A 26,901-nucleotide genomic window follows, 5' to 3' on the forward strand; every position below is an offset into this window, starting at 1 on the left:
CCCCGTCCCCCCCATCCCTGTAACACAACCTGGAGGAAAATCTGCTCCATAAATAATCCCGGCTGGCTTCGGGGCGGCTGCCAGGGGCACTGCTTGTTCCCCCTTGCCATCCAGCTGGCTGCACATGTCCTGCCCCAGCCCTGTGCCCGCTGCGTGGCCGTCACCGGGCCCCGAAAGGACGGGGGGTCCGGGGGAAAGCCTTGCCCCCCCACCGGAACCGAGGGGCAAAGCCCGCACACCCCCCTTCACCGGTGATGTCCTTCCTCGTGCTGGCCCCCAAGCACCTTGTGTGACGTGAGAGCGGCGGTTCCTGAAAAAAAAAAAAAAATTAAAATAAAATAGGGGATATTTTTATTCATCCTTGTTTTCTGCTAAAAATAACCGGCGTTAATCTGCCTTGAGAGCGCGGGGAGGAGAGGCGTCCCTCCGCCTCTGCTTCACATCTCAAAGCCGCATCAGTGAATCTCTCGAGCGCGTTGGAGCGCAGAGGAAATGGGTTTTCTCCCGGTTTCTTTCCGGGTGTGACGGCACAAATCGATGGCTCCGGGCAGATGACCCATGCGGGATGTTCCCCCCCCCCCCCCGCCCCCCCCCGGGGGTGACCGAATCCATCCTTCCCCCCAGTACCCACATACCCGCCCGCTGCCCGTTTTGGGGAGCAAAGCAGCTTTTTGCAGCCTGGCGATGCCGTGGCCTCGCCCCCCTGCACCCCCCAGCACGTGCCCCCCTCCGAGGGCCCGGTTTGTCACCCGGGGTGGGGGTGCAGCATGGCGGGAGCCTGGCAGCGCGGTCACGGGGAGCCGGGTGTTGCACAACAGGCAGCAGAGTACAGGAGGACATCGTGTCCTCGCCGCCGGCCGTAGGTGCAGCTGCGCGGGCGGCGGGGCCGGACGGCGGGGACACGGGGACGTGGGGGGACGGGGGGGGGGGACGGGGGGGGGGGGGGCAGCCAGGCAAGACCACCCACTTGGTGTGGGAATGCTTGATCCAGGGGGTGCAAAGCAGCCCGCAAGCTGCTTTCTGCATCAAATCCCCCCCCAATCTTCCTACCGGAGAGGCCGCGGGATGGATGCGGGGTGTCATGGTGGAGGCTGGCCGGCGGCAAGCGGCCAGATCCAGCCCAGGGTGATCCCTCCTCCAGCCATGACCCCCCCCTCTTTGCTCGGCCTCAGGGCTCCTGCAATGAATTTTCACGGGCAGAGGGGCCGAGGCGTCCCCGGCACGTGGGGGGACCCCCGGAGCAGCCCCCCGCTCCATCGTAGGCCTGATCCTGCCCCGTCCCCCAGCGTGGCCAGGGCTGGCCCTTTCCCCGTCCGTTTCCAATCCATAAATTTGCGGGTTGCGATCCGAACGCCGGCCCCCGTTGCAGAAAACCTCATGCAAGCGGGGGGGGGGGGCACCTCAGCCAGAGGCTTTGCAGGGGCTGGATCCGTCCCCGAGTCCCCATCTCCCCCACGCTGCTTCCTCCCGGACACCGGGGACGGCTTTCACCGGCTGAGGGGACACAAATATCTTCCCGGATTATTTTCCCCCGTGGGGAAAAGGGGGGAAAATCCCCGTACCCCTCAGCTGCAGGTGGGGGTGGGCAGGGTGCAGGTCTCCCCCAGCCCCACCGGAGATCCAGCCCCGCAGGATGCAGCAGGGCCCGAGTGGGGAGGATAAATAAAGTCCGGCTTTGCCGTCCTGGCCTGGGGCCACTTCTAACACAAAGTACATTCCGGTCTGGACGTAACGAACTGTACCAGCCTCCGCCGGGGCGGGAGGGTGGCCGGGGGCAGCCAGGGCTCCCCGCCAGCCCCGCCGGGATGGGGGTGTCGGGGTGGGGGGGGGGTGCAGGGGGGGGGGGGTGGGGGGACACACCAGAGGGTGCCGCACCCCCAGAGATGCTCAGCCGTGAGGCTGTGCCGTGCAACGGGGATGCTCCTGCCAGAGGGATCTGCACCCCAAAACCACCCTGGGGAGATCCCCCCCGGGTGCCCTAATGCTTGTTGGGTGTCTGGGGAGCCCCGGGCTGGGGGGGCACCCGGCAGGGACATCGCACCCAGCAGGGACACGCACAAGCGTGACTCAGGCCCGTGCTACGGTTGCTTCCCCCCACCCCCCGCAAAAAAAAAAAAAAAAAAGAAATAAAAGACCCCACCCCGCAGCTCCCAGCGCTCTGCTCCCGGCCGCAGCATCGCCAGCCCCGCCAGCCGCGGCCGGAGCGCCCGGAGGGGCCGCCCGGGGCCGGGCCCTGCCCTGCGCGGAGCAGCACCGGGGGGCGGGCGGGCGCGGGGCCAGCGCCCGGCGTGGGGCCGCGCTGTGCCGGCCGGGGCGGCGGGGCCGGGCTGGCCCGGCAGCCGGGGGAAGCGCTCCGGAGGGGCCGGCGGCTGCCGCAGGGCTGGGGGGCTGCGGGGGGGGTGGGGGGCTGCCTGCGGGGAGGGCTGCGGGGGGGGGTATCTTTGGGGGGAGGGTGTCTGCAGGGGGGGGCTGCCTCCGGGGGGGGGGGGGCCTGGTTGCGGGGGTGCTGCCTGAGGGGGGGGCTGCTTCGGGGGGGGGGGGGGGGGGGGGGCTGGCCGCGGCCTGCGGGCATGCGGGCAGGGACCCCCCCCTCCCTGCTGCTGGCAGGAGCCACGGAGCAGATGGGCCCCCCCCCTACTTGGTCCCCACTGGATGGTGGGGCACGGCGTGGCCGCCAGTATGACACCCCCCCCCCCCCCCCCCAGCATCAACCCCCAGCATGGCCCCCAGTATCCCCCCCCCCAACACCCCCCAGCATCTCCCCCAACTTCCTCCTCCAGCATCCCCCCCAGCACCACCCCAGCATCCCCCAGCATCACCCCCAACACCCCCCCAACACCCCCCTGCATTTCCCTCCCGCCCCCGGTGCCGGCCTGCTTCCCCAGCCCAGCTCACCAGCATTTCGGCGAATTTAATGCTAAAAATACCCAGTGAGGGGGATCCCAGCTGGGGGGAGACACCCCCCCCCCCCCCCCGCAAAGCACCCAGCCCTGAGCTCTCCCTGGGCTGACGCAGCCCGTCAGCCCCCCTCGCCCTCCCCACCTCCCATGTCACGCTAATTAATTCCTCCAGCAGCACAAATAATTCAGCCCGAGGATTTTTCCACTTGCGCCCCGCTGGAAAGCATCAAGAGGGGTTCATGGAGGTGCGTGGGGTGCCTGGATGTCCCCCAGGGCCACCGCTGCGGCCCCCCATCCCACTCACAGCCTCCACTACTGCCCCGAGCTGGGCAGTCCTCAGCCCTGGGGTGCTTTCCTGGCTGCTCTGGGCTAGGGGAGCATCCTCAAGGGACCCCACTCCTGGCCGTGCTCCCAGCCCCAAAGCCAAGGCTGAGGATGGAGGTGGGAGGGGGACGGACAGGGACCCCCACACCAGGTTTGAGGGCCCCTGGGGCTGCGGTTTGCCTGGAGCCTGTCCCTGCTCTCCCGCCGGGTCCTTCCCCTCATCCAGCCCCAGGGAAAAACATCAGAGCGGAAAAACAGGAGAGCATCTGACATTGTTCGCTCCGTCACATGCGAAGGCAAAGCCGGAGAGGCCGGGAAAAATCTTCAACAATTGGCTTTGGCAAGAAGAGGCAAACCAGAGCTTTTCATGAATTTTTTTTTTGGTTGCTTTTTTTGTTGTTGCTAGAAAGGTTGCTTTTCCTCCAGCGAGAGCTTGAAGGACGGCTTCTCGCCAGCTCCATCCCTAAACCATCTCCCCAGGACGGTGCAAACCCGGCCCAGATTTAGGAAAACCCATCGGGGCGTCACAGGATCAGGCCCCCGCGTCCCTGGGGGCTGCAGTTGGGCGCACGGGGGGTCTGCACCCCATTGTGCCCCACGGCTTGGACCTGCCGTGGGAGCTTTGCTGCTGCAGGTGCAGGTCGAGGTGTCCCACGTCGGCACGGGGCGGTGGGGGCAGACTGGGGCATCTCCCTGGGGATTTGGGGTTCCCCCAGCCCCCAGTGCTGGCTGGGGTGTCCCACACCCCGCAGGGACCTGCTCCATCCCGGTGGCTCCTGCCTTGCAAACGTGGTGGCCACCTCCAGCCAAAAGCCACCTTGGCCGAGGAACACCCCGAGAGGGGCCACCACCCCCCCAGCTGCACCGGCCACCGCTCTGCAATGCCCCGACCGAAACCGGGGGGGGGGGGGGGGAAGTCATCCAGAGGGGGAGAAAAATAAAACCCAGCCCCAAAAGCAAGCAGGCAGCCCTAGATACCTCTGGGCATGCCCAAACACCTCTGGGGCACCCCCAAACGCCTCTGTGCACCCCCAGACACCTCGAGGCAGCCCCTCGGGCGCGTTCCCGCAGCACAAGGCTCCCACGAAGCACGGGAATCCCCAGCACCCTCCAACCCAAAACCCATGAGACCCCCTGAGCCTGCTGCAGGATCAGGCCCCTACACGACACCAGTCTGCAGCAAACTGGGGGCGAGGGGGAATCGGGCTGTGCCTGGGGTCTGCCCCCCCCAAATCACTGCCCCAAGCTGGGTGCTATGGGGCTGCCGCCTGCCCGGGCTCCTCTGTGGGGGCTGGGGACAGCTCAGCCCCGCAAGGAGCATTTACCCCCCCCGGGGCTGGCAGCCCCCCTGCCCACGGAGCGAAGGCTGCAGGAGCAACCCCCCCCCCCCCCGACCCCCTTTTTCTTGGGGTTTTTGGCAGGGCTGGGAGGGTGCTCCCTGTTTGCGGGGGGGGGGGGGGGTCTTTGCTTCTTTGCTGGGGGTGTCTGCAAGGACGGGCATCGGGTGGGCACCCCACCGGAGACCCCTCTGCAGCCAGAGCTCGTGGCGGTACGGGGTGGGGAGCGCGGCGAATCGGGGGTGCAGGGACACCCCGGGCTGGGCGGAGAAGGAGCTTCACCGCATCTTGGCAAGAAATTGAAAAGAAATTAAGACGAGGAGGAAAAGGCAGTGTTTTGCAAAAAAAAGGGTTAAAGCAGCGCGGAGGAGAAGAGGTGAAGGCCGAGGGCTGGCGGAAAGGGGGGGGAAGAGAGAGGGAGGAGGGAGGCTGGGGAGAGGGAGGGCGGCTGGGCGAGAACATCCTGTACCCTCCCGGTAAAAACAGCCCCGGCGGGGGGGGGCGGCGGGGGGGGACCCTTCCAGCCCCCCCCCGGGGTAAGGGGGGGGGCACTGGGGGCACCCCACGGGTGAGCAGGCGGGGATAGGGGTGCGAAGTGGGGTGCAAGCCTGGTGATGGGGTGAGACTGGGGGGGGGGAAAGGGGGGGCTTGGGGTGCCCCACTCCGCGACACCTCTTCGGCCTCGTACTCCTCCTCGTTGGTTTTTGAGCAAGAGGCGGACCCTGCGCAAAGCAGGGTGGGAGGAAGGGGCACCCCAGTGCTTGCACCCCTCCGTCCCCCTGGGGCGAGGCAAGGGCTCCGGGGGGGTGCATGCCCCCATGTCCCCCCCCCCCAGCTCCGAACAGGGTGCAGGGGGGGACACCGGGATCACCCCAGCAGCCAGGGATGGGATTGAACTGCTGCCACGCAGAGTGGGGTGCAACCCTGGTGACGGGGTGAGACGGGGGGCTCAGGGTCGTGTGTGTCCCCCCCCCCCGCAACACCTCTTCAGCCTCATACTCCTCCTCCTCGCTTTTTAACCAAGGGGGGGGACGCTGTGCAAAGCAGGGTGGGAGGAAGGGGCACCCCAATGCTTGCACCCCTCCGTCGCCCAGGGTGCCGTAAGGTCCCACCCCCCCGGGGACCTCACTGCAGCAAAATCTGCCCACACAAGGATGCCCTGCTCATACCCCCCCTCCCAGCCCAGGGTGCCCCCACCCTGGTGTAGGGCCCCCCCCGTCCCTGGGGCTGGCAGCACCCCACACGCACCGGGGGCCCCTTCCTGTGTTTGTTAAGACGCCGTGAGTCAGGCGTCTGGTTTTCGGTTTAAGCCAATATTTACCAGCCAAGAGCTGCCAAAATAAAGCCGCCGCTTCACCAGTAAATATAGGGCCGAGATGGGGAGAGGGGGGCTGTTCATGTGTGTGTGTGTCCCCCAGCACAGCCACCCCCTTCCCACCTCTCCAGTGTCCCCATCCTCCTCCTGCCGACATGGGGACACCCCAAAAACGGGGACACCCCAAAATCCCCATCATATACACCAGGGGCTGGCCCAAGTTGGGTCCCCCCCCCCACTGTTTCCCCCCCCCCTCCAGAGAGGGGGTGACCCCCAAAGCGGGACTCAAGGGGTGCCAGGGCTGTGGGGCTGGGTGCATTTCAGGGCCCCCCAAGGCTGAGCTGCCCCTGGGGTTGGGGGGTCCCTGCTAGGCTGGGGGGGTTCCCAGGGCCGGGGGATCCCAGGCTGTGGGCGTGCTGCAGCTGCCCTCTGCTGCTCCCGGCACGGCCGGAGCCCAGGCGTGGGCTGCATCCTGCCCGTGCCAAGGATGCAAAGCCCTGGGCGAGGCTGGCCCCAGGCAGGCAGGGCTCCCAGTATCCCCAGTATGTGTCCTGGGTGATGCCAGCCTCTTCGGGGTGCTCCCCACTGGTGTGGAATGGTGTGCGGGGCTGAGGACCCCACACAGGCGGTGAGGCCAGGGAGAGACCCCATGTCCCCTGCCCCCTCGCTCTGCCCGGGGGGCTTGTCTGCTGCAGGAGAGGGGCTGCTGTCCCCATCGCCGTCCCCATCTCCCTCCCGGCCTCATCCTGCACCCATGAGGACATCGACCTGGTGGCCTCCCACCGGGACCACCATGCCAACGAGACCAAGACCCTCAAGGCGTTTGTCATCCACCATTTCCCCCTCTTGCAGCTCCGCCGAGCCAGGCTTGCGGGGGCCAGCGAGTCCCTGGAGCATCCCCTGCCCTGTCCCCACGCTACCCCCCATGTCCCCCCACCACGGTGGGGACCCCCCCCAGCCGTGCCACCCGCCCAGCTGCGTCCCTGGTGTTTCTGCAGGTGCAGATCCTCAAGCTGCTGGTCACCCTTGTCCGGGAAAGAAAGTTTCCTGCAGGACATCCTCAGCTGCCTGGTACGGCCCCGGCCCCCCCACCCAGTGCAGAGCCCCCATGGGGTGCCCGGCCCCTCGGGGCAATGGGGAGCAGCACTGTGGGTGCCTGGTTCTCGCTCTGCCCCCAGGGACAGGAACATGTGGGGTGAAGACAGCACCGGAGAAGCCAAGAACCCCCCGCTCTGGTGACCCCCTCGCCTCCTGCTGCCCCCCCAGCTCTGCCAGGCGGGTGCCTCCTCTTCCTCATCCCCCCCCAGCACATCTGCACCCCCTCCCCATGCCCAAACTGCTGGCTCCGAGCTGGGCATCGCCCCTCCACAGCCCACCCTGCCCAGGGCACAGCTCAGCCGGGGGCAGAGTTAAGGGGATTTGCCGCCTCGCTGCCAGCCGGGGCTGCTCCCACCATCACCTCGCCCCAGCTCCATCCCAAATTCCCAAAGCTCCTGCACATTTCGCAGCCGGAGAAGCTGCTCTGCAAGATGCTGGTGGAGGTGCTGCACGAGGGGCGCCCGTGGCGTGTACATCCACTGCCCGTACAAGGTCCTTTTTGGGGAGGACTCCCACCCGGCGGACCACCCCGAGGAGGAGGTGCAGCTCCCGGCATGCAGGGTCATCCAGAGCCCGCAGTGCGGCACGGCAGAGGCGGACACGACCCCCAAGCACCCCAAGCCCCCACAGCTTCGATACCACCTTCTCCGGCAACAAACCTTTTCTAGGGGACGTTTCCAACCAGAGCAGCCACAGTGGCAAATAAACTGAGTCCGGCACAACCTGAGCAGCTCCCACAGATCCCGGGGCTGCTGCATCTTCCCCTCCCCTGCACCCCCTTTGCTAACGCTCCCCCCGAGCAGAGCTCACCCCACGGCTCGCTGCTAGCCCGGCCCAGATTATTATACAATTGCATACGATGTGCACGCACGTATAGGTAAAGCCATCATGTCCCTGCGGCTTTTTCTGGGACCTTCTGGCCCTGCTGTCCCCGTCCTGGGCCAGAGGGACGCATCGAGTGAAAATGCCGGCTTGCAGCTCGGCCAAAGATGCTCTTTACTCGAACCGCTCCCCCCAGCCGGGGCAGCGCGGGCAGGTCCGGGCACCCCAGGGGAGGGGCAAAGGCAGGTGGCAGGGGCAGCATGGGGGGCACTGGGGGGTCTCCTCCATCAGAACCTGTTGGAGAGCCGGGGGTCCTTGCAGGTGCCGAAGTTGCTGTTGGCGATGGAGCCCACGATGGTCTTATTGGCATCGCAGGTCAAGCCGCTCTCGCAGGGACATTTGTAGTAGACCCCATAGATGCTCTGTGGGGAACCAAGGCACAGTGCAGCGCGGGGGACGTGCCCCCGTCCCCGGCCACCCCTGGGAGCAGGGGAGCTCATACCTTTGGGGAGCACTCCTGGAACTCGGCCGCCTTCGGAGCACATCGGGCCAGGCTCAGGCCGCTGCCCCGGTGGCAGCAGCCGCTCTTGCACTGGGCGCTCTGCAGGCACAGCTCCCCGGTGTCCTGCGCCGCGAGGCAGGGCGTGAGCACCAGGTCCCTCTCTGTCCCCCCTTAATCCCCCCCAGCCGTGGGCCCGGGGGGTTTGGGTGGGTGTCGGACACCAGCTCTGCACCGCTGCCAGCACGCCCGAGCCTCCCACCCTGCAGGATTTCCTCAGCCTGGCCCAAAATACCACCCGCTGAAGTGCTGTTTTCTGCTGGGCTCACGGGAATAGGGCTGAGACACCGCATGGAAAGCGTCCCCCATCCCCATTCCCTGCGAGCCCCCCAGGGAGGGGGTCCTGGCCGGCACAGGCAGCTGAGAGCTTCAGTCCCATCCATTTTCAGGCTTCCCTGTCCCTTTACACAGCTGCTTTCTCAGGCTCTGAGATCCCTTACAATCCCAGAAAACCCAGCACGCCATCCCCACCTGCCTCAGTTTCCCCAGCTGCGATAAGTTTTGCTCTCGGAGGCTGCAGCCGTCACCCCCGGGCTCCCCCACGTAGCTGCTGCCAGAGACCAAAGCACCACGGACCCCTCCAACCCCCCAACACGCCACGTGCCCCATTGCAGCACTCGGGGCATCCCCTGGCTGTGGCAAGGACGGGGTTAGTGTTCCTCTTACCAAGTTGAAGATGAGCCCTCGCTTGTGCCGTGCAGACAGGGCCGGGGCCAGGAGCAGCAGGGCCAGGAGCAGGCAGGGGGGCAGCGTGTTGGCCATGGTGGGCTCGCTCGTGCCTCTGCCACGGGGCCGGTGGGTGCTTTATAGCAGGCGTCTCCATCAGCTGACGTGGCTGCTCCTATCACACCCCAACTCGTGGCATTGGGGCAGTGCCGTGACGCCTTGCCTGGGGCGGGAAAACAGCGATGCCCACGCTGCCAGGTGGTGCCACGATGGGGACGTCTCTCCCTGTCCCCAGGTGACCGTCCCACACCAGCGATGCCAACCTGCCCTTTGGCAGCTCCTTTGGCCGAAGTGAAAGCGAAGTAACGGCACTCCTGCGCTTCCCCCGGCAGGGATTTCCAGTCTTTCCTCCTCTCCTTCACCCTGGCTGCAGGGAGCCGTGGAGCTGGGGTTCTCCAAGACGTCCTCCTTGCTGGGCGCTGCTGATGGGTTCAGGGGCAAAGCGAGAGCCGGCGCCATGGCAGGAGTTCCACTCCGTGGGAAAGCGCCCACCCCCAGATCCTCCATCGCTCGGACGTTACGATCACAGACGCCAAGAAACCTGCTCAAGAAAGCCCAAAGTATGGCAAGAGCAAGCCCACCCCCCTGCTAGCATCTCACCGGCCTCGCTCCATGCTCTGGAGCTCACCCGTGTCCCCATCCCGTGGGCCACCACCACACCCTGCCCTGCCAGATATTTGCTCTCTGTGTTTCAGTGCTCGGGGGATGCGGCTGATGAAAGGAAAACAGCCCTGGGAATGGCACAGCTTTTCGTACCCGCGTTGGCCTGGCTGCTCTCGGCAATGATTAACACCCAGGCAGCCCTGGCCTTCGGCGGCCGCAGGGGTGACACTGAGGCTGGCGCTGGCTGCGGGGTGGCTGTCACGCTGGCACGTGGCATCTGGACCCCACGGCAGGAGCTGAGCCTCTGCGGTCCCTCGGGATGCGGGGCAGATGTGGCTCCTGGAGAAAGGTCCCAAGGTGGCCACAAGTGCCCATAGCCCGTTGGGCCAGGCTCTGGGGCTGCCCACGCTGCTCTGGCAGCCGGACACGGGGGCCAGGCAGAGACCTGGCCCTGCCCCAGCTGCTGGCTGATGCCTCGGGGTGTCCTGGCAGCAGGATGAGCCCTTTCCCTTTCTGCAGCGGGGACGGTCCCCTCCCTGCCTGCAGCCCCAGCCAGCCCTGGAGCTGATGGGGGAGGGGTCTAGGGGCCCGCAGCCCCTCACCCCAATGATGCAGCACCCCATGCACGCCCCTCCAGTGGGGGAAGATTCTGGTGATGCCAGCTGAGAGGGCAGAGGGGAGCAGCCAAGGGGGCACAGCATTTGGGACACACCTTGGGGTGCACAGCACAGCCCGGGTGGATCCTGGGGGTCACGGTACAGCCCCTAGCACATCACTGGGGGGCAAGACACATCCCGGGGAGCATCCCAACAGGCATCCTGGGGCAGGCGCACATCCTGACACACATCGTGGGGGTGCACGGCCCATCCCGGGGCACCCAGCGTGGCACAGAGCACGTCCCAGGGCACAGAGTGATGCACAAAGCGCGTCCCAGGGTGCACGGCAGGGCACGGGGTGCATCCTGGAGCACAGCCCGGGGGGCATCCCAGGGTGAGCGTTGGGGACATGGGGCTCATCCCACAGGCACTGGGCACATCCCAGGGTGCATCCTAGGGCACACGATAGAGGCTCAGGGCTCATCCCAAGGGAGCATGGCGGGGGTACGGGGCACACACGAAGGACACATCCCGGGGGTGCATCCCTGGGGCACAGGGCTTATCCCAGGGGCATATTCCAGGGATACTGGGTTCATCCTTGGGGTACGGGGCACACCCTAGGGGCACATCCCGGGGGTGCATGTTGGGGCACAGGGCTCATCCCAAGGGCATATCCTGGGGACACAGGGTGCATCCTTAGGGCACGGGGCTCATCCCAGGGGCACATCCCGGGGACACAGGGTGCATCCTTGGGGTACGGGGCTCATCCCAGGGGCACATCCTAGGAGTGCATCCTTGGGGCACAGGGCTCATCCCAAGGGCACATCCCGGGGGTGCATCACGGGGGCACAGGGCTCATCCCAGGGGCACACCCCGGGGACACAGGGTACATCCTTGGGGTACGGGGCTCATCCCAAGGGCTCATCCCGGGGGTGCATCACGGGGGCACAGGGCTCATCCCAAGGGCACATCCCGGGGACACAGGGTGCATCCTTGGGGTACGGGGCTCATCCCAGGGGCACATCCCGGGGGTGCATGTTGGGGCACAGGGCTCATCCCGTGGGCACATGTTGGGGCACAGGGCTCATCCCGGGGGCGCATGTTGGGGCACAGGGCTCATCCCAGGGGCACACCCCGGGGACACAGGGTGCATCCTTGGGGTACGGGGCTCATCCCAGGGGCACATCCCGGGGGTCCATGTTGGGGCACAGGGCTCATCCCAGGGGCACACCCCGGGGACACAGGGCACAGCCTCGGGGCGCACCCCGGGGGTGCAGGGCACATCCCAAGGGCTCACCTTAAGGGCCCATCCCGGGGCCGCATCCTGAGCCGCTCCGCCCGGCTCCTCCCGAGCCCACCCCGGCTCGGGGCGGGAGGGTCGTGCCGGCTCCTCCCGGGTCCTCCCCGGCTCCTCGGGGGGAGGGGGGGGGGGGGGGGTCGCGCCACCGCCCCCCGGGGCGGTCCAGCCGCAGCGCCCGCCGCCGCCGGAGCCTCCCGCCGCCGCCGCTGCCGTTCTCCGCCGGGGCGGGGCGGGACCGCGGCGGGCGCCCCGGGGAGCGGTGGCGGTGGCGGTGGCCCGGCCATGCCCAAGCTGCTGCCGGCGCAGGAGGCGGCACGGATCTACCACACCAACTACGTGAGGAACGCGCGGGCCATGGGGGTCCTCTGGGCCCTCTTCACCCTCTGCTTCTCCATCCTGATGGTGGTGACCTTCATCCAGCCCTACTGGATCGGCGACAGCATCGACACGCCGCAGGCCGGCTACTTCGGCCTCTTCTCCTACTGCATCGGCAACGCGCTCACCGGCGAGCTCATCTGCAAGGGCAGCCCCCTCGACTTCGGCACCATCCCCTCCAGTGCCTTCAAAACCGCCATGTTCTTCGTAGGCATCTCCACCTTCCTCATCATCGGCTCCATCCTCTGCTTCAGCCTCTTCTTCTTCTGCAACGCAGCCACCGTCTATAAAGTCTGTGCCTGGATGCAGCTGGCGGCAGGTGAGCGGGGCCGGGGGCGATGACCGGGGGGCCGGGGGCTGCCAATGGTCCGGCCAGAGCTGCTTTTGCCTCTCTGCCCCCACCTCGACTCTGCTCCGGGGGGGCTGGCCAGGAAAGGGACACCGGCATAACCTCCGTGCCCCATTTGCTCCCTCTCACTGGTTACCAGTGAGGAATTGGCAGTAAGTAAAGCCTGTCAGAGCAGCTGAGACCCAGCAGACTTGCTGCGCGTGGGCGATGCTCCCCCCCGTGCGCTGCTGCTGCTGCAAAACCACGCGGCACCGATGGCCCAGCCACGGCCCGTCCCCGCTTACCTGGGGGAGCTTTCCTCCAGCCGTCACCCAACGCCGTCGCTCCTGCTCTGCCCCACGGTGCAGCAGGGTTGTGGCTTCAGAGCATCAGTCCGAGAGCACTGAATGCCACAGGGCCAGGGCACGGGGATGCCTGCTGCGTTAGGGATCCTGCGGGAATTAATGAGGGATACGGTGATAACGTTTGCTGGGTTATTTGGTGCCTATGATACCCCCTGCAGCAACCGGTAACTCCCTGAGCTCAGGGAACGACATACCGGGGAGGTGGAACAGGAAGAGGGGACTAACCATAGGATTTGATATCACCACCCACGTTTTCCTACTTTTCTGCTCATCCTCGCATCCTTCTGCTTATCCCTGTGATCTCCAGCCTTCCCCATCCCTCCCCCAATGCAGCAAGACACCCGGTAACCCAGCTCCTGCCTTGGAAGCCTCAGCTGAAACCCAACCCAGCCCTTTGCCGCTCCTGAATCATTCATGCCGGGACCGGCCGCAGCCCCTGCCGTCCCTGGACACCCTGGCTGAAGCCCTGCAAGAGGATGGCCGTGGCATCGGGCTTGCTCCAGTTCCCGGCTAAAGAAACAAGCTCAAGCAAAGATTTAGATAAGAGGCTTGGGGCAGCTCAGCCTCCCAGGGAGCCGGAGCAGGGAAAGGCTTTGCTGTCATATTTGGGACTTTTACGTGTGTTTTTGTGCTGGATGGGGGAGAGAAACCCAGCGCAGGCAGCTCTGGCCACACGGATGAGCCGGAATCATCCCCGCCAGCCCAGTTTCTCTGCACCAGACAGGCTCTCGGGAGCTTTCCAGCTGCACCGGGCAATGCAAGTGCTGCTGCATTTCTGGGAGTTATTTTAAAAAGGGGGCAGGTGACGAGCAGATCCATTTTCTGGCCTTCGCTCTGCACCAGGGTGCATTTTCACAGGAGAAGCGATTTCTTTCCAGCTTCCCCCGTTTCTCCGTGCCCCTCCTCTCTGTTAGCTACAGGGAAGAGTAATTAAATACAGAAGAAACCAGATGCTTCTCAATGAAGAGAAATGCTCTCTGCAGACTTAGGAAGCTGCTTACTGGCCTTGCCACTCTCCCATCCCCAAACCAAGGGGGAAAAAAAACCCAAAAAACCATTGGCAAAGGGTGAGGCAACCATCCCAAAAGTGTTTTCTGGTTTACCGAGCACCCAGTGACAGAGAAAAGGCACCGGTACGGGGCAGGGAGCATCTCGCTGTTGCGGGAGGCTGCGGACGTCCGCGAAGGGCAGGGACAAACGGCCGCTCATCCAGAGCTCCCACCATGGAGTTGTTTCTGGCATGAGAGGAGCCTGGGGGGTCCTCACACCTGCACGAAAAGATACAGAGGACCAGTTACTGCCATGCTCTGCACCAAGGTAACAGTGGAGGACGCAAAGAGCCTCTGTTAATCACATCCCAAAGCCTTGCATATGAGCTTGGCTCTTCTCCCTACCGAACCCAGTCACTCTTGTCCAGCAAATACAACAACAATTTCTCTGAGCACGTGGGGGGAAAAAAAAAAAAAAGCACTTCTGAGCTTTTGGGACACGAGCTGCTTGGCAGAAGATGGCCCTTCGGCAGCTCGCGCTGGGTTTGTTGCAACTCCCATGGCAAAGCTGCAAGGGCGATGTGCCAAGGGCCCCGTGGCCGGGCTGGAGCAGCCGTCGAGGTTGTGTGTGCCGGGGTCAGGCGATGAGAGCAGCCGCAGGAGGAGCCGGTGGCTCACGGCCGGGCTGGAACCACCGCAGCTGAACAAGCAGAATTAATCTGCCTGCAAAGCTGCTGCTGAGAGCAGCGCTACCTCAGCAAAGCATAAGCTGAAATCCAGCTACGCACGGGGCAATAACAAGGTTCTCCGCCTTGCACAGACTAAATCCATCCCAGTTTTGTTTGGAGAAAGTATTTCTTTGGAGTGACGCAGGCAGGGATGGTGCGGAGGCAGGAGATGAGAGATGTTGCCTGGGCAACACAGCGATGGGAGATGCTGCTGCAGCATGTCCTTGATGGGGAGCAGCGTGCCCAGAGCTCGCGGGAAGGCAGCGTGCCATATCCCGCTCCTCCCTGGCTGCAACAGCATCAACGAAGCAGAACCCACGTGCGATGGGCAACGGCAGGGCACGGGGAACCTTTAAGACTCGTTAGCTGGTCCATAGTATTTTATCTCTTTGTAGTATCGCGGTCATGGCTGGACGAAGCCTTGCTGGCTCCTCCACCTGCAGTATGGGCTCAGCAGGTAGCCCGCGGCCGCTGGAACATCTCCCTCTCCCCGCAGCTACCGGGCTGATGATCGGCTGCCTGATCTACCCCGACGGCTGGGACTCGAGCGAGGTGAAGCGCATGTGCGGGGACAAGACGGACAAGTACACGCTGGGCGCTTGCACCGTGCGCTGGGCGTACATCCTCTGCATCATCGGCATCCTCGACGCTCTCATACTCTCCTTCCTGGCCTTTGTGTTGGGGAACCGGCAGGACAACCTCCTCCCGTCTGATTTTAAAGTGGAAAATAAAGGTAAAGGCAGCTGGGGCTGAGCTCCGCAGGGGATTGCTGTTATTTGGGAGGATGGTGGCTTCCTCCAGTGGGGTCATCACACTACAGGTGAAAACACACCTGCACCTTTGTTGTTATTCCTATACCCCATTAACACAGTAATTATCTTTTTGTTTTACAGAAGAGGGCAACAACTGACAGAGCCGATCGCCATGTAAGTGATGCCGACAGTGATTTTTAATGTTTCTTCCAAGCACACGTAATGCTGCTGTTGTATTTTGAGGATTACGAAAGGATTGACAATTGTAGGGATTGGTTTTATTTGTGGTTAAATGGGAAGTAGTCTTTGCTTTGCCTCCTGAAACCAGAACAGAAACCTTGCCAAGTGACCAAAAAGAATCAAAAAAGCTTAAAATTTGAAGTCATGCTCCATTTGGCAACAGCTGACCTTTTCCTTCTCTTCCCAGGGACACCTAGAACTCTTCCTCCCTCAGCTTCGAGACACAGCCCTTTTCTTTAAAATGACTTTTCCAGGAGCTTTAAAAACTTACCAACTTCTGTGGATTTTCTACAACCATTCTTTTCACCTAAGGGGCTGCTATCAGCTCACAGCTCTCATGGAGTTTATTTGATGGGAAGAGCCCAAACTGGACACAGGTGGTTTTTTGTTTTTTTTTTTTTTTTTTTTTTTTTGAGTCCATCAGCAAACCTGGGGAAAAGGGGAGGGATGGCAATTTGCTGCTTCTTGGGGTTTGTACACCTTCTTTCAAGATTACGTCTGAATAAAAAAAACACATTAGCGTTTTAGATTTTGTGCTAGCCTCCTTAGGGCAGGGGAAGTCCTCTGCCATGTCCCACGTTGCCCTTGTATTTGAAAAATACCACGACACAGCCAAGTCTAGCAAAGCCATGAATCAGCTTCCCACTCTGGGTGACAATAACCAAACACAACGTTTTAAAAAGGGCACTTTTCGGGGGGGGGGGGGGGGGGGGGGGAACCCCCAAACAGTCTGCTGGCTGCAGCAGGCTTGCAACAGTACCTGCAAGCTGCAGCAGATGGTGCCAGTCAGCACTGCACCACCGTAACCCGCCAATTAATCCGATTCAGCCGCTATCATTTCTCATCACATCCAACACCCACCTGTGGTAGCCTTCGGCACAGTCTGTTTCTGCAGAAGACAAAGCAGCACATCATCCCGTCCAGCTCTTACCTGGTCAGAACGCACAATTAACCTGTATTATGATTTTTCATTTCTACTTGCTGTAATTTGTTGGTTCGTGCAGCAGTCAATTCAATTCAGTTCTAACAAGCACCTTCCAGTTTTATGCTTCCCTCTACAAAGTATTTGGGAAGGTTTTGTTAAGATTCTTTGCTAGGGAAGACAGCAGAGAGATGACAGACTTGGAGAAAAACGTATTTTCGACTGGAAAAATTCCAGCAGAGCTGTCCTGCTATTGACTACTCTTCCCCCCCTTTTAAAACAGATCACAATACCAGCAACAAAAATCTTCACCTACACCATCTATCTCCATGCATCTCATTCTGGAAAGCAAAACTAAGTGCTCACTAGCAAAGAAAAGTCAATCGATGGGCCACTAGCTCAGAAAGACCAGACTTACAGAGGGAACATGAGGAAGAGGGCTCAGTTATTAAATAATCTGTTTATTGTACGGCTTTCACAAAGAAAAAAAGACAAAAGCACCCAAGTAGAAAGAATAAAAATGTATTTTCCTTCAGGTTTTAGACTGACACAGCAAGTACAAATCCTTTAGTGTGAGCACTTTACGGCAATTTGGAAATTTAACAAACCCCAAGTGAACGAGCACACGGTACAAGACTGAATCCTGACAGCTGCAGGTCTTCAACTCACAAGCTGGCTCTAGCCTTGGCGATCACGGTAAAAAAACCTCCTCCTCCAGTCAGGGGTGGCAGAGGGAAGGGAAGGACGGGAAGGAGCTCTCAGAGTCGAAGCGTGCAGACCCCTTCTAGGAAAAGTTCTTTAATCAGCCAGTCTCAAGTACACAGGACCGGGTGAGCTTTCAAGACAACAGAAATTGTTTGCCCTGCCAATGTATCTTCACAGTATGTAGACAGTAGGCATTTTGGAACCCAGTCCTGTCTGCAGTCCTTCTGTAACAGATATGGAAGCGACACACAACTGGAAAACTCCAGATGAAAGGGAAAAAAGTCAAATCAGCAGTTTAGAACTCTTTTGGTATGTTACCTTCCTGTAATTTTAGATTATATGCATAGAGAACCTGATCTACTCCTAAAAGAACATGCAGCATGATTTGCATTTATAAGCCAAATGAGGCACTGGACTGGAGAAACTCTTTTAAAGTGGATTAAACGACACCAAGGTTTATGAACGAACGATCCTTACAAACCAGAATTTCCAAACACACATACAGAAGTGACACGTAACAGTGGTCTTGGCAGCTTTGGCAATGTAATTGTCTCGGATAGCATCTGTGTGGCCTCCAGCACGCTCCTGCAGCAACTTCTATCCTCTGAGAGCCACCACGAATCCAAAGGCCTGTTTGGTCCAGGGTAAGGAAGTGCCTCTGAAGTCTCAACGCTGCCCAATCTTGCTTTAGAGTAGAGTAGGATGCACTGAATCTGTAATAGGATGGGCAAGTCTAGAAGAAGCCATCATAAAACTATCAAATGCCACAGTGATTTAACTTTTAATTAAAATTAACCCATTTACTCACTATATCCAACCCCCTCTGAGAAGTTTATATAGAAACCCCACAGAACATTTTTACTTGGGGTAACTCTAGAAACAGCTTCTAATCCATTATCTACATGGAAAAGTCAGTTCTCTTCCCCTTCTGCTAGCTCTCCTTGCGCTAGTGGCCCAGAAAATAAAAGGCAGTCCCATCCTGGGAAGTTATTTCTGAAGGCCAGCACCTGAAGCAAGTTAAAGGAAAAGAAATCTTTATACTGAGCCTCTCCAAGTGTTGATTTAGAAACTCAAGGGCTATAGCATGGCTGCGATACGGACACTGCCACCCTTTTCTTGGGAAATTAAGAGCCAGAGTAGGCCGCATCAGTGAAAGCCAATCTCTCACGGATACAGCAACCGCCTCAAGCAAGGCAAAAAAGTGCCAGTAAGGGATAAAAACCAAAAAACTTACAGCTCACTAAAACATTAGAAGAGTTGCCTGCAACAAAGCTACCTCTCTACAGCCAAAGGGTGCACCCATCTGCATGCTGAAGATTGTGCGTTGAGTCAGTTCCAGCTTTTGCTTATTTTGCTTGTCACCTTTTAGTCACAGGCATTAAAGTAGAAAATGTCACCGAGTTCAGAAACTATTCTCACTATCTGGGCACAGGGAAGGAAAAAGTAAAGGGGCAGGGCACTTTGGAGGAAGAAATAAAGGATACTAAACCCTAGGTTTAAATAGCTCTTTTCAAAAGATTTAAGCAGCTAGAACTAAAGAAAAGTTATGTGACTGGAAAGCAAAGAATACAGTAGACACCTAGAAAATGATGGAGGATTTGGAGGTCTTTGCTCTACATGGAACCACCACCACCTTGGTGCCATCTGTTACTTCTCGCCCCATTGCTAGCTACTGGATGAACAGCGGGAAAGTGACTCCTGAGTCAGTGAGATAAGGTGGCGTTCGGATCTTCGCATCCCCCTCATGAAGAAAGGAGAGTTGAAATTTAGCTAAGGGAGCATATCTGAGCACAGGTGAGCTCGCATCTGTAGCACACGGTGATTAACAGTGAGGAGACTCAGAAAAAAACTTCATATTCTAGTCAATTAGTCTTTGGCGAAGCCCAATCAAGGCAAAACACAGATGATGCCCACTGGCTGAGGAGAGTCCCCATTGAGTCACACAAGCAAACTCAGCAGAACAGGTTAGATTTATCTAAAATCTTGGAAGCCTTGAAGGAAGAACTTCACACTGAAAATGAACAAGGGAAAAAATGGATCTGGGAAGGGGCAGCTGGGTGCATGTACGCTATGCTGTAAACCAGAGTGTAGTGCTGTGGCATTGGGTTGAAGCCTCTATGAGTTAAGCCAGGGGTGCCTGAGACACTCTGCTGCTGTAGCTCGTTTCTCTGGGATCAGCTCCAACATAGGTAATAAGAAGTCTGTGAATGCAGCTGCCTCATCTTGGGACCACTCGTATTTTTCCACCAAGACTTCAAAAAGGCCCCAGGGCTTCAGTTTGGTGATGTGCTTCAGATCACCTGAAAACCAAGACAGACAGGTTAAGTGCAAGACATGGGAACAGAGCAGCTGAATAAAATAGGCCGAACAGCTAAACAAGACAGACTGAATTCAGAAACTGTTCTGAATAGTCAGGCATAGGGAATATAAAATGGTAGGGCATGCTGAAGGAAGAAATAAATTAGATACTAATACGCCTTTTGTATCTGCTTTTGAAGACTGTTCTAGAAATGCACTTCCTTGAAGGCTTCTTTTTTCCCTCCTGCTATTTCTGATCCAATATCAGCAAATATTGTTTCACTTCATTAAATCACCAATTATACCGGTTGACATGACAGATAAACACTGTGCTGTTGACTTTGGAATACATGCAATATATACAAGCAGTGCTTGGGGAAGCAATACACTACTAACAAAAAAGGGTTTGTTTTATTAAAAAAAAAAGTATTAAACTAGGTCAAAGACGACTTCTTGAGACTCAATACATTTCTGGGGTACTTAGGGCTTTATGATAATGGTATAACGTGTCCTGAGCAACATGGCTCAGGATGCAAGGCACTATTTAGGTGACTGGCATGCTAGAAATGGAACAAAGTTATCTAGAGAAGACTTCAAAGGTGAGTCAATACCTCTAGTTGACAAAGATCAGCTAAATAAAGCCAAATCAAGGCTGAAGAAATTATCTACAGTACTGTTTTTCTACCTGCTGCATTTGATCTACACCAAGATGTCAAGTACTAGGATGAAGGATACTTCTAGCAGTCAGACAAGAATGCCTTATATTTAGCTGCAGTTTTACTGAGAAAGCCTTTCATAAAACAAAGGAAAGACTTAAAGAGGCATCTTTGCTAGCATCTATTGTTAATTGGTATTTCCAGCAAGGCACTCTTGTGTATTTGGGGCAGGGGATGAGGGGATAAGTGACATTTGCTTTGTTTCCTTTTACCTTTTTTGGTGAAAAACTCCTTGGAATATTTTCCTGCCAAAATGAGCTTGCGAGGTATTTTCCCCAGAAGTTCTATGATCAATGCAATGTGATCTGCATTTTTTCAAAAGAAAAGACAATGAGACACATCCACACAAGACATCTCTATGCCCCAGTTTCCTTCTCTGGGATGTAAGGACAAAGACATTATCTCCCTTAAAAATTACCTTGAGATCCACCTGAAATCAGATTACACTAAGCAACAACAAAGTCAAGGGGCAAGGGGAAAAAAGGTAAGGGCAATTTCAGGCATGATCAGTTTAAGAAGCAAGACAGACAATCCAGCAGTAAGAAGAATGGGAAACAGCAGAACAAGAACATGGACTTTACTGCACATTGCTTTACTGCAGAGGCTCAAGCACAGTTGGTGCTCATTTGGATAAACAATCTTTTTGCAAGGAGCCTTTGCATTGCTAACTCATAAGAGAAGGCTCATTCTGAAGAAGCAACCGTTGTATTTCATGTCCCATTTTAAAAAGACTTAGACAAACACACCTTCATCCCGTGAGTAATCTTCCCCAGAATGAGGCTCGAACAGATAATCTCCTGTTGCTAACTCAAAGGCCTAAACAAACAGAAACGAGCACATTAAATCACTTTAATACACTTCACACACAGTTAGATGTGCTGCAGGTTGACTCTGCATAGCTCTGTGGGCAGAGGCAAAGCGGTGGGAAGAATAACCTGTAGAACTCATGCACCATTACCATCTTACGACGTGCAATTACTTTGCAACATTTTAACAACTGCATTAAAAAACATCATGGGCATCTCTATGATGAATTCTGGATCACAGCACAATGCAGTACCCTTGTGTGAAATTGTACAAAATTAAGGCATTTCACACGCTTAGCCTCTCTTCCACATCAACAGCATTTTGCTAAATGATGTCATGTCCAAACTCTAGATTTTTTTACAAAAAATCTCCCCTCCCTTCAAATTCCAGATATTAAAAAGACCTTTTTCAAACAGCTTATCTCTGAACATTTGTCTGTAGCTACAAAAACGCATTTTAAATGAGAAAGACATTTGCGTTCATTTCAACTCACCACTCCTAAATTCCATGACACATTTACCCTTCACGTATTCACTTTTACTCAAACAGTACCTCTGACTTTCTGTATTCTTAGTTTTCTTTAGGGACTGCTGTTGCCAAACTATTGAATTAGGCACTCGGAGTAACCACTGTGTAATTTTGGCCACACGTTCTGCAGAGACAACACGACCCTATCGTATTCTCTTTTACCACATTCAAAATCACAGCTTGTTTTTCAAGACAGCAAAAATTATTTCACTCACTGTTTTCCAAGCTTAAAATATAAACCCCAAGCTTTGGTTTGTAGAAAACACAGAATAGACACAAAGAGGCACACGCAGTAACTGACTAAACTGATTTTTTTGTTTTAATCGCCATATTCTACATTTGCCAGCTATTACAGGAACAGCTTCAGCCTCGTCTCAGCATTACTCAGATTATAAAATGATTCCAAACGTGCAGAGGATGCACATGATTAAAATATGAAATTATACTGAAGACATCTGTGAAACAGTGCTGGATGCAGCAGAAAGGCTCTTTATATAAAAAGATTGTCTTCAGAATTGCATAATTGTCTCGTTTTTCCACAAAGCACAATCATATCTGAAATCTGACAGTGCTGTACAACAAAACTAACTTTCAAAAGGAAAGCCACACGTGGCAAAAAAAAAAAAAAGAAACAACTTTGGTATGGAAACATGGTATTCAGGAAGTCTGGAAGTTGGCTGAACACCTGTGAGGGTTTTTTGCCAGGCTTGGCTAGTGACTCAGCAGTCCAGAGTGCACAGCACACACGAGTTTCCCAGAATGCTCCGCAGAAACAGTTCAAAATCCCCCGGATGACACCACTCACCATACACGCCGTGCTCCAGATGTCAGCAGGGGTGTTATACCCCGATCCTATCAACACCTCCAAGGATCGGTACTGTCTTGTCTGGATGTCTTCAGTGAAGTGCTTGTGCTAAATAGAAGTAATGTTTTACTGAACAGTTAGAGACTGTTTAAAAGAGGAGAATCAACAACCTGGAAGGCTAGAGCAGATCAAAGCTCATTCCCATTACATTTCATCTGAATTTTACATCCTCATTAAGTATTTCCCTATATTCCTACCAGTACTGTTTAAATGCTCTATGTGAGACACTCCTCCTCAAGTAAAACAGTCCAGCAATTAGAGGAAAGCAAGCCACAAAAACAGAATAAGGGAAGACTGTTTCAAAAGCTGCACCCTCTCCTATCCGATCACAACAGATAGGCCATGATTCAGCTACCTTAAAGCAGATAAGCAACACCACTGTTAAGAGACATTGGTGTTGCTTATCTGCTTTACACCTTGCCAGACGCCACAAGCCTGATGTGCAATTCTCAGTTTGAGACTCATCTCTCCCATATGATCTGAAGTATTTTGCCATTTAAGAAGCCAAGTAAAATAGACAATTCTTTTATTCGAAATGTCAAACATTTAAAAAGCAGCACAGCACAGCCATCAAAGAATAAAACTATTTATGAGTCTCTTTCATGTGCTCATGAATTGCACTGAAATGGTTTGACAAGCTAATAAACTACAGAACTAACACATCAGAGCAACTGTTTGCAGCTTTCTCATTCTCCAGGAGAGCTACAGACTCCTTCAGAAGTTTCACATATGCAGATTTCTACACGTTATATGTGACACTGTTCACAGGCCTATTAGAAGTAATCTAATGACCAGTGAGGCACCCAGAACACAGGCTGAAATTGTGTTAGAGGACCATTTCTTTGTGTCCCTGCTCCCCCCTCTTTTTTCCCCCAAAATAGTTTCAAACTGTCACCACTTTCACAAGCAGGTCTAAGATAGATTCTATTTTACAGATTCTTTTCCATCTTGGCATACTGTGAATGAATTAGCAGGTTTAAACAGTCAATGTGAAAAGACTGTAAACTTACCACCCAGCAGGCATTTCCTAGGTCAGCTATCTTCACTTTGAGCTTATCTGCATTCTTGGGCTCAAGAGGATTAAGAAGGAAATTCCCAGCAGTTGATTTTCCTAGAGGCAACACATACAACAGCTGATTAAAGCTACATGGACAGTGTCACCATCTGTCACCCAAATCTTATCGCCCTCTCCCTACCCAGGAAGGGTTTTGCTTATGGATCAGAACTTTTTCCTCCCCAAAGCCTAGGTATAAAAATGAGCAGTCCGCACTACGAACAATGGAGCTACCACCATTAAAACCCAACCAGTGTTACAAAGCAGGACAAGTAAGCATATGCAACAGTGACTGTCTCCCAGCACTCTTTGCACAGCCTTAAAAAGTTTGTCTGTATCTAGACAGGTTTTTTAAATAAGGGCACTGCCAGAAACAAAACAAGTCTCTCAAGCCTTAAGTCTTCCTAAATCTTTGAAGGAGAGTCCATACATTACAGCATCTTTTTGACATAACCATTACTCGCTGCTGCAACACAGACAGTTACAAGAGCTAAAGTATATATTGGGAAAACCTCAATGACACAGTGGAGAGCAAAAATATTAAGTCACTAAATTACATCCAGCTGTAGCTGTAAAGCAATTTGGGAGAGAGCTGTGAGAAGCAAAGTACACCTCGTAATCTAGCAGGGGCACCCAACTAAATGCAGTTCATGTTTCAAAATCTTTTAAATTTCACTTGCTGCTTTTCATCCACATAACTCCCCAGCAGTACTCTGCCAAGAAAATGCTACCGAATTTTTTGCTAAAAAGAAGTACAAATGTTAGTTTCTCCCTCCTTCTCCAAGCAGATATACTTCACCTGAACTTGACTCAAAGATGCAAAAAAGGACAGTTTTATCAATTGATTCAAGTTTTTAAAACACACACGCCTGGAACGTGTTTAAACTGCTGTAACACTATTGTGTGTCTTATGTTCTCCTAAACCTACAAGACTTACAGGTGTTTTTTCCCCTGAAACAAATCATATTTGAACAAAAGCATTAAAGGGTTTTTTTTTTTCCCCTACGCTATATTAGCTTTGTTTCAGTCAGGCTGCATTTCCAGTTCTGGGAAAACATTTACTCATCTCAAGTAACTGAGAGGAGTTACCTGTGCTCCATGTTAACAACAAAACTATCAGAACACACCGAACAGTACTTATCCCATAGTTCAACAGCCAGTGACAATTTGTAGACTTACATTTCTAACTATTAATGAAAAATCACATAAGCAACACCTGATACAAAGGAGGGAATGTTCCTAGACTGAAAAATAAATGTATAGGTACTTTTTAAAAGCGGGAATACTTATGCATTCAATAGTCAAAACTAAGGTACAACTACAACTGGAAGCTACAAACAGCAAACATCTCAGAGTAGGACTGTCAGGTTAACTAACTCCTGGCAGGAAAAGTCTCAGACAGGTGGTTCTGATCACTTCAGCCTACAAAATGGAGGTTTCTATTAATACTCTGATGAAGTGCTGTAACACAACCCTCCCACATCAAGGAGAAAGGAGCCCTTTCTCACAGGGTTCCTCTTATACCTTTGTTGTCTGATGGGCTATTATTCTCATTCTCGTCCTCTGAAGGTATCTCTGTCCGGATGCTTTCTTGCAAATGGTTAATCTCCTGCTCATTGAAGGATCGCTCTTCATTGGACGTGGGCTGACACACCATGGAATCTTCTGAAACTAAGGGCACGAACGAGTCCGACATTGCTTCTTGAGGCCTGTTCTCCGAGTCACCGTTACGCTGACTGTAATTGTAACTATGGAAGTTCTCCTTCTTTTGTGTGTGAGGGTGATTGCCACAGTCATTGGCATTATGAAGGTCATCCTCAAGTCGCACAGACCCTTGATTGCCGGAGTCTGGGAAGTCCGTCATTTGTATCACTCCATTGCAATTTATTTCTGTTACACATTTTTCCACGCTGCTTTCCATTAGAATAGATTGCTCTTGTACAACGACTTCAGCTGGAAGAGTGGAAAAGGAGAAGATAGCACCATATGTCTAAACGAAGTAATAGCTGAAGCTTGTTCAGGGAGCCCTCAGAAGTAGGTAGTTCGCAAAATGTAACTGAACACAATCATTCATGAATTCAATTTGTAACAGGAAATTTCCTAACCTCTTTAGATGGGTAGAACATAGTGCAAACAGTTTAAATGACAACAGCCACCTCTACTAAAGGTGCTCACTCTACTCATACCAGCATGAGTGAAAGGACAACACTGTGCTACTTTAGCAATACTTTGTCCATACCTGTCTTTTTGCTGACATTTTCCTCTGGTGGACTAACTTTTATGAGCATTTCCAGAGGGCTCTGAGCTTCTTCCTCCTCTTCAGGCTGTGTCTGCCCAGGGCTTGCTTCCTTCTCCATTTCCTCTATCTCTTGCATTCGCTTCTCTAACAACTCGGCCTGCCGTTTCTGCTTCTTTTTCAACTTCTTTTTTTTATTCTTTGACATTTTGTCAGCCTACACAGAAGCAAGCAGAGAAATTGGACTTAGTATTTCATATTTCAATAAAGCTAAAACGCATCAAGTTTTAATTTATTTTAGAGCTGAGGAAACAGTCTGGGATGAAAAATCTCAAGGCAGTTCTTCTCCCAAATAAAAAGCAGATATTAAGGTTTTTGGAGCAGTTGACTATGGCTCTTATCAGTGCACTTCTGTCCTGACTTGAGACCTACAGCATTCTCCAAATGAGGGATCTCAGACTCCACAGACAACAGTCACCTTCACAACAGACCCTGAGACCACCAAAAAGACTACTCGTTCTGGTGATGTATGAGCTAATACTACTTACATCTCCAAGACAGCATTGAACGCGATGCCTATGTCCATGACAAACACAAATCACACTTTTCCTTCTGATATAAGGTTGCTTTCCCTTAATGATGACTGCATTATGAAACAACACAGTAGATACTGTAAGTAGATGGATACTTACACATGAAAGCTATTACACTTACTGGTTTTGGCTGTGGTGCAGTGCTCACTGAAAGGGAAAGGAAGATCAATAAATTAATATGTTGATAGTCAAGAACTGCAACTGCATTCTTATCTTAAGGTAAGCTTTTTCCTATGTGGTTTGGTAATAACATTTTAAAGACATCAGCAAATGTTATTTTGAAGGCTCATTTCTCTACAAAAGTACAGCAAGAATAAAAAAAAAAAAAGAGAAAACCATCAAATGAGTAAATGCATAATTAAAATTGCAGAGAGTAGATTTGCTTGACTGATATCAAAGACTTAAACTTCCTGTCATGCAGCTTCATTTACTGCATGTATTATGCATCTTACTGAAAAGAAAATGCAAACCAAAACATTAAAATACCAAAGTTAAGGGAGCTTCCCTGAGCTAAGCTATGCTATGATGGGCTCAGCTAAACGCTGGTGTTGTAAGATTATGACTGACACAGCCTTCCAATACACACTGCAGTAGTTCTTGAAAACTACGCACTGCTACAGATGGATATTCCGAGGAGAAACACGAGAAGCTAGGAATAAGAGAAAATTTGCTCTCAGATCTTTAGGCATGTTAGCATGTCAGTGAAGCTGTTTATGTTAGAAGTTTTTAAGACTTCTGCAAACTAACAGGTAAATCATCTTCTTGAGACCCTTCATGAAATGCATTTCCAGCATCACGCAATGAAAGGAAATAAACTTTT

General features: G+C 54.7%; 3 protein-coding genes across 7 annotated transcripts in view; 1 reads left to right on the forward strand and 2 right to left on the reverse strand.

Moving 5' to 3' along the window:
• Positions 1 to 7,900: 7,900 nt before the first annotated feature.
• Positions 7,901 to 11,762, reverse strand: CLPS (colipase). Its single transcript, XM_075521883.1, has 4 exons — positions 11,578 to 11,762; positions 9,022 to 9,622; positions 8,299 to 8,421; positions 7,901 to 8,218 (listed from the first exon to the last, which is right to left on the reverse strand). Exons 2-4 carry the CDS (start codon positions 9,115 to 9,117, stop codon positions 8,084 to 8,086), a joined length of 354 nt encoding a protein of 117 aa, XP_075377998.1. The 5' UTR covers positions 9,118 to 9,622; positions 11,578 to 11,762; the 3' UTR covers positions 7,901 to 8,083.
• Positions 11,763 to 11,780: 18 nt separating this feature from the next.
• Positions 11,781 to 16,637, forward strand: LHFPL5 (LHFPL tetraspan subfamily member 5). The gene is made up of 4 exons (XM_075521698.1): positions 11,781 to 12,274; positions 14,862 to 15,098; positions 16,104 to 16,291; positions 16,563 to 16,637. Exons 1-4 carry the CDS (start codon positions 11,863 to 11,865, stop codon positions 16,635 to 16,637), a joined length of 912 nt encoding a protein of 303 aa, XP_075377813.1. The 5' UTR covers positions 11,781 to 11,862.
• A 148-nt stretch (positions 16,638 to 16,785) lies between these two features.
• The window catches only part of SRPK1 (SRSF protein kinase 1), a 28,028-nt gene continuing 17,912 nt past the window's right edge, over positions 16,786 to 26,901 (reverse strand). For all 5 annotated transcript variants that reach the window (XM_075521878.1, XM_075521879.1, XM_075521882.1 and 2 more), the window contains 8 exons: positions 26,203 to 26,228; positions 25,492 to 25,705; positions 24,777 to 25,205; positions 23,209 to 23,309; positions 22,139 to 22,246; positions 20,745 to 20,814; positions 20,211 to 20,303; positions 16,786 to 19,284 (listed from right to left, as the gene is read on the reverse strand). In XM_075521878.1, the coding sequence (XP_075377993.1) occupies positions 19,100 to 19,284; positions 20,211 to 20,303; positions 20,745 to 20,814; positions 22,139 to 22,246; positions 23,209 to 23,309; positions 24,777 to 25,205; positions 25,492 to 25,705; positions 26,203 to 26,228 (1,226 nt within the window). In that variant the 3' untranslated portion in view covers positions 16,786 to 19,099. The remainder of the gene's footprint in view (positions 19,285 to 20,210; positions 20,304 to 20,744; positions 20,815 to 22,138; positions 22,247 to 23,208; positions 23,310 to 24,776; positions 25,206 to 25,491; positions 25,706 to 26,202; positions 26,229 to 26,901) is intronic.

Source organism: Mycteria americana, chromosome 20, assembly GCF_035582795.1.
Source record: "Mycteria americana isolate JAX WOST 10 ecotype Jacksonville Zoo and Gardens chromosome 20, USCA_MyAme_1.0, whole genome shotgun sequence".
In the NCBI taxonomy this organism is placed as follows: Eukaryota; Metazoa; Chordata; class Aves; order Ciconiiformes; family Ciconiidae; genus Mycteria; species Mycteria americana.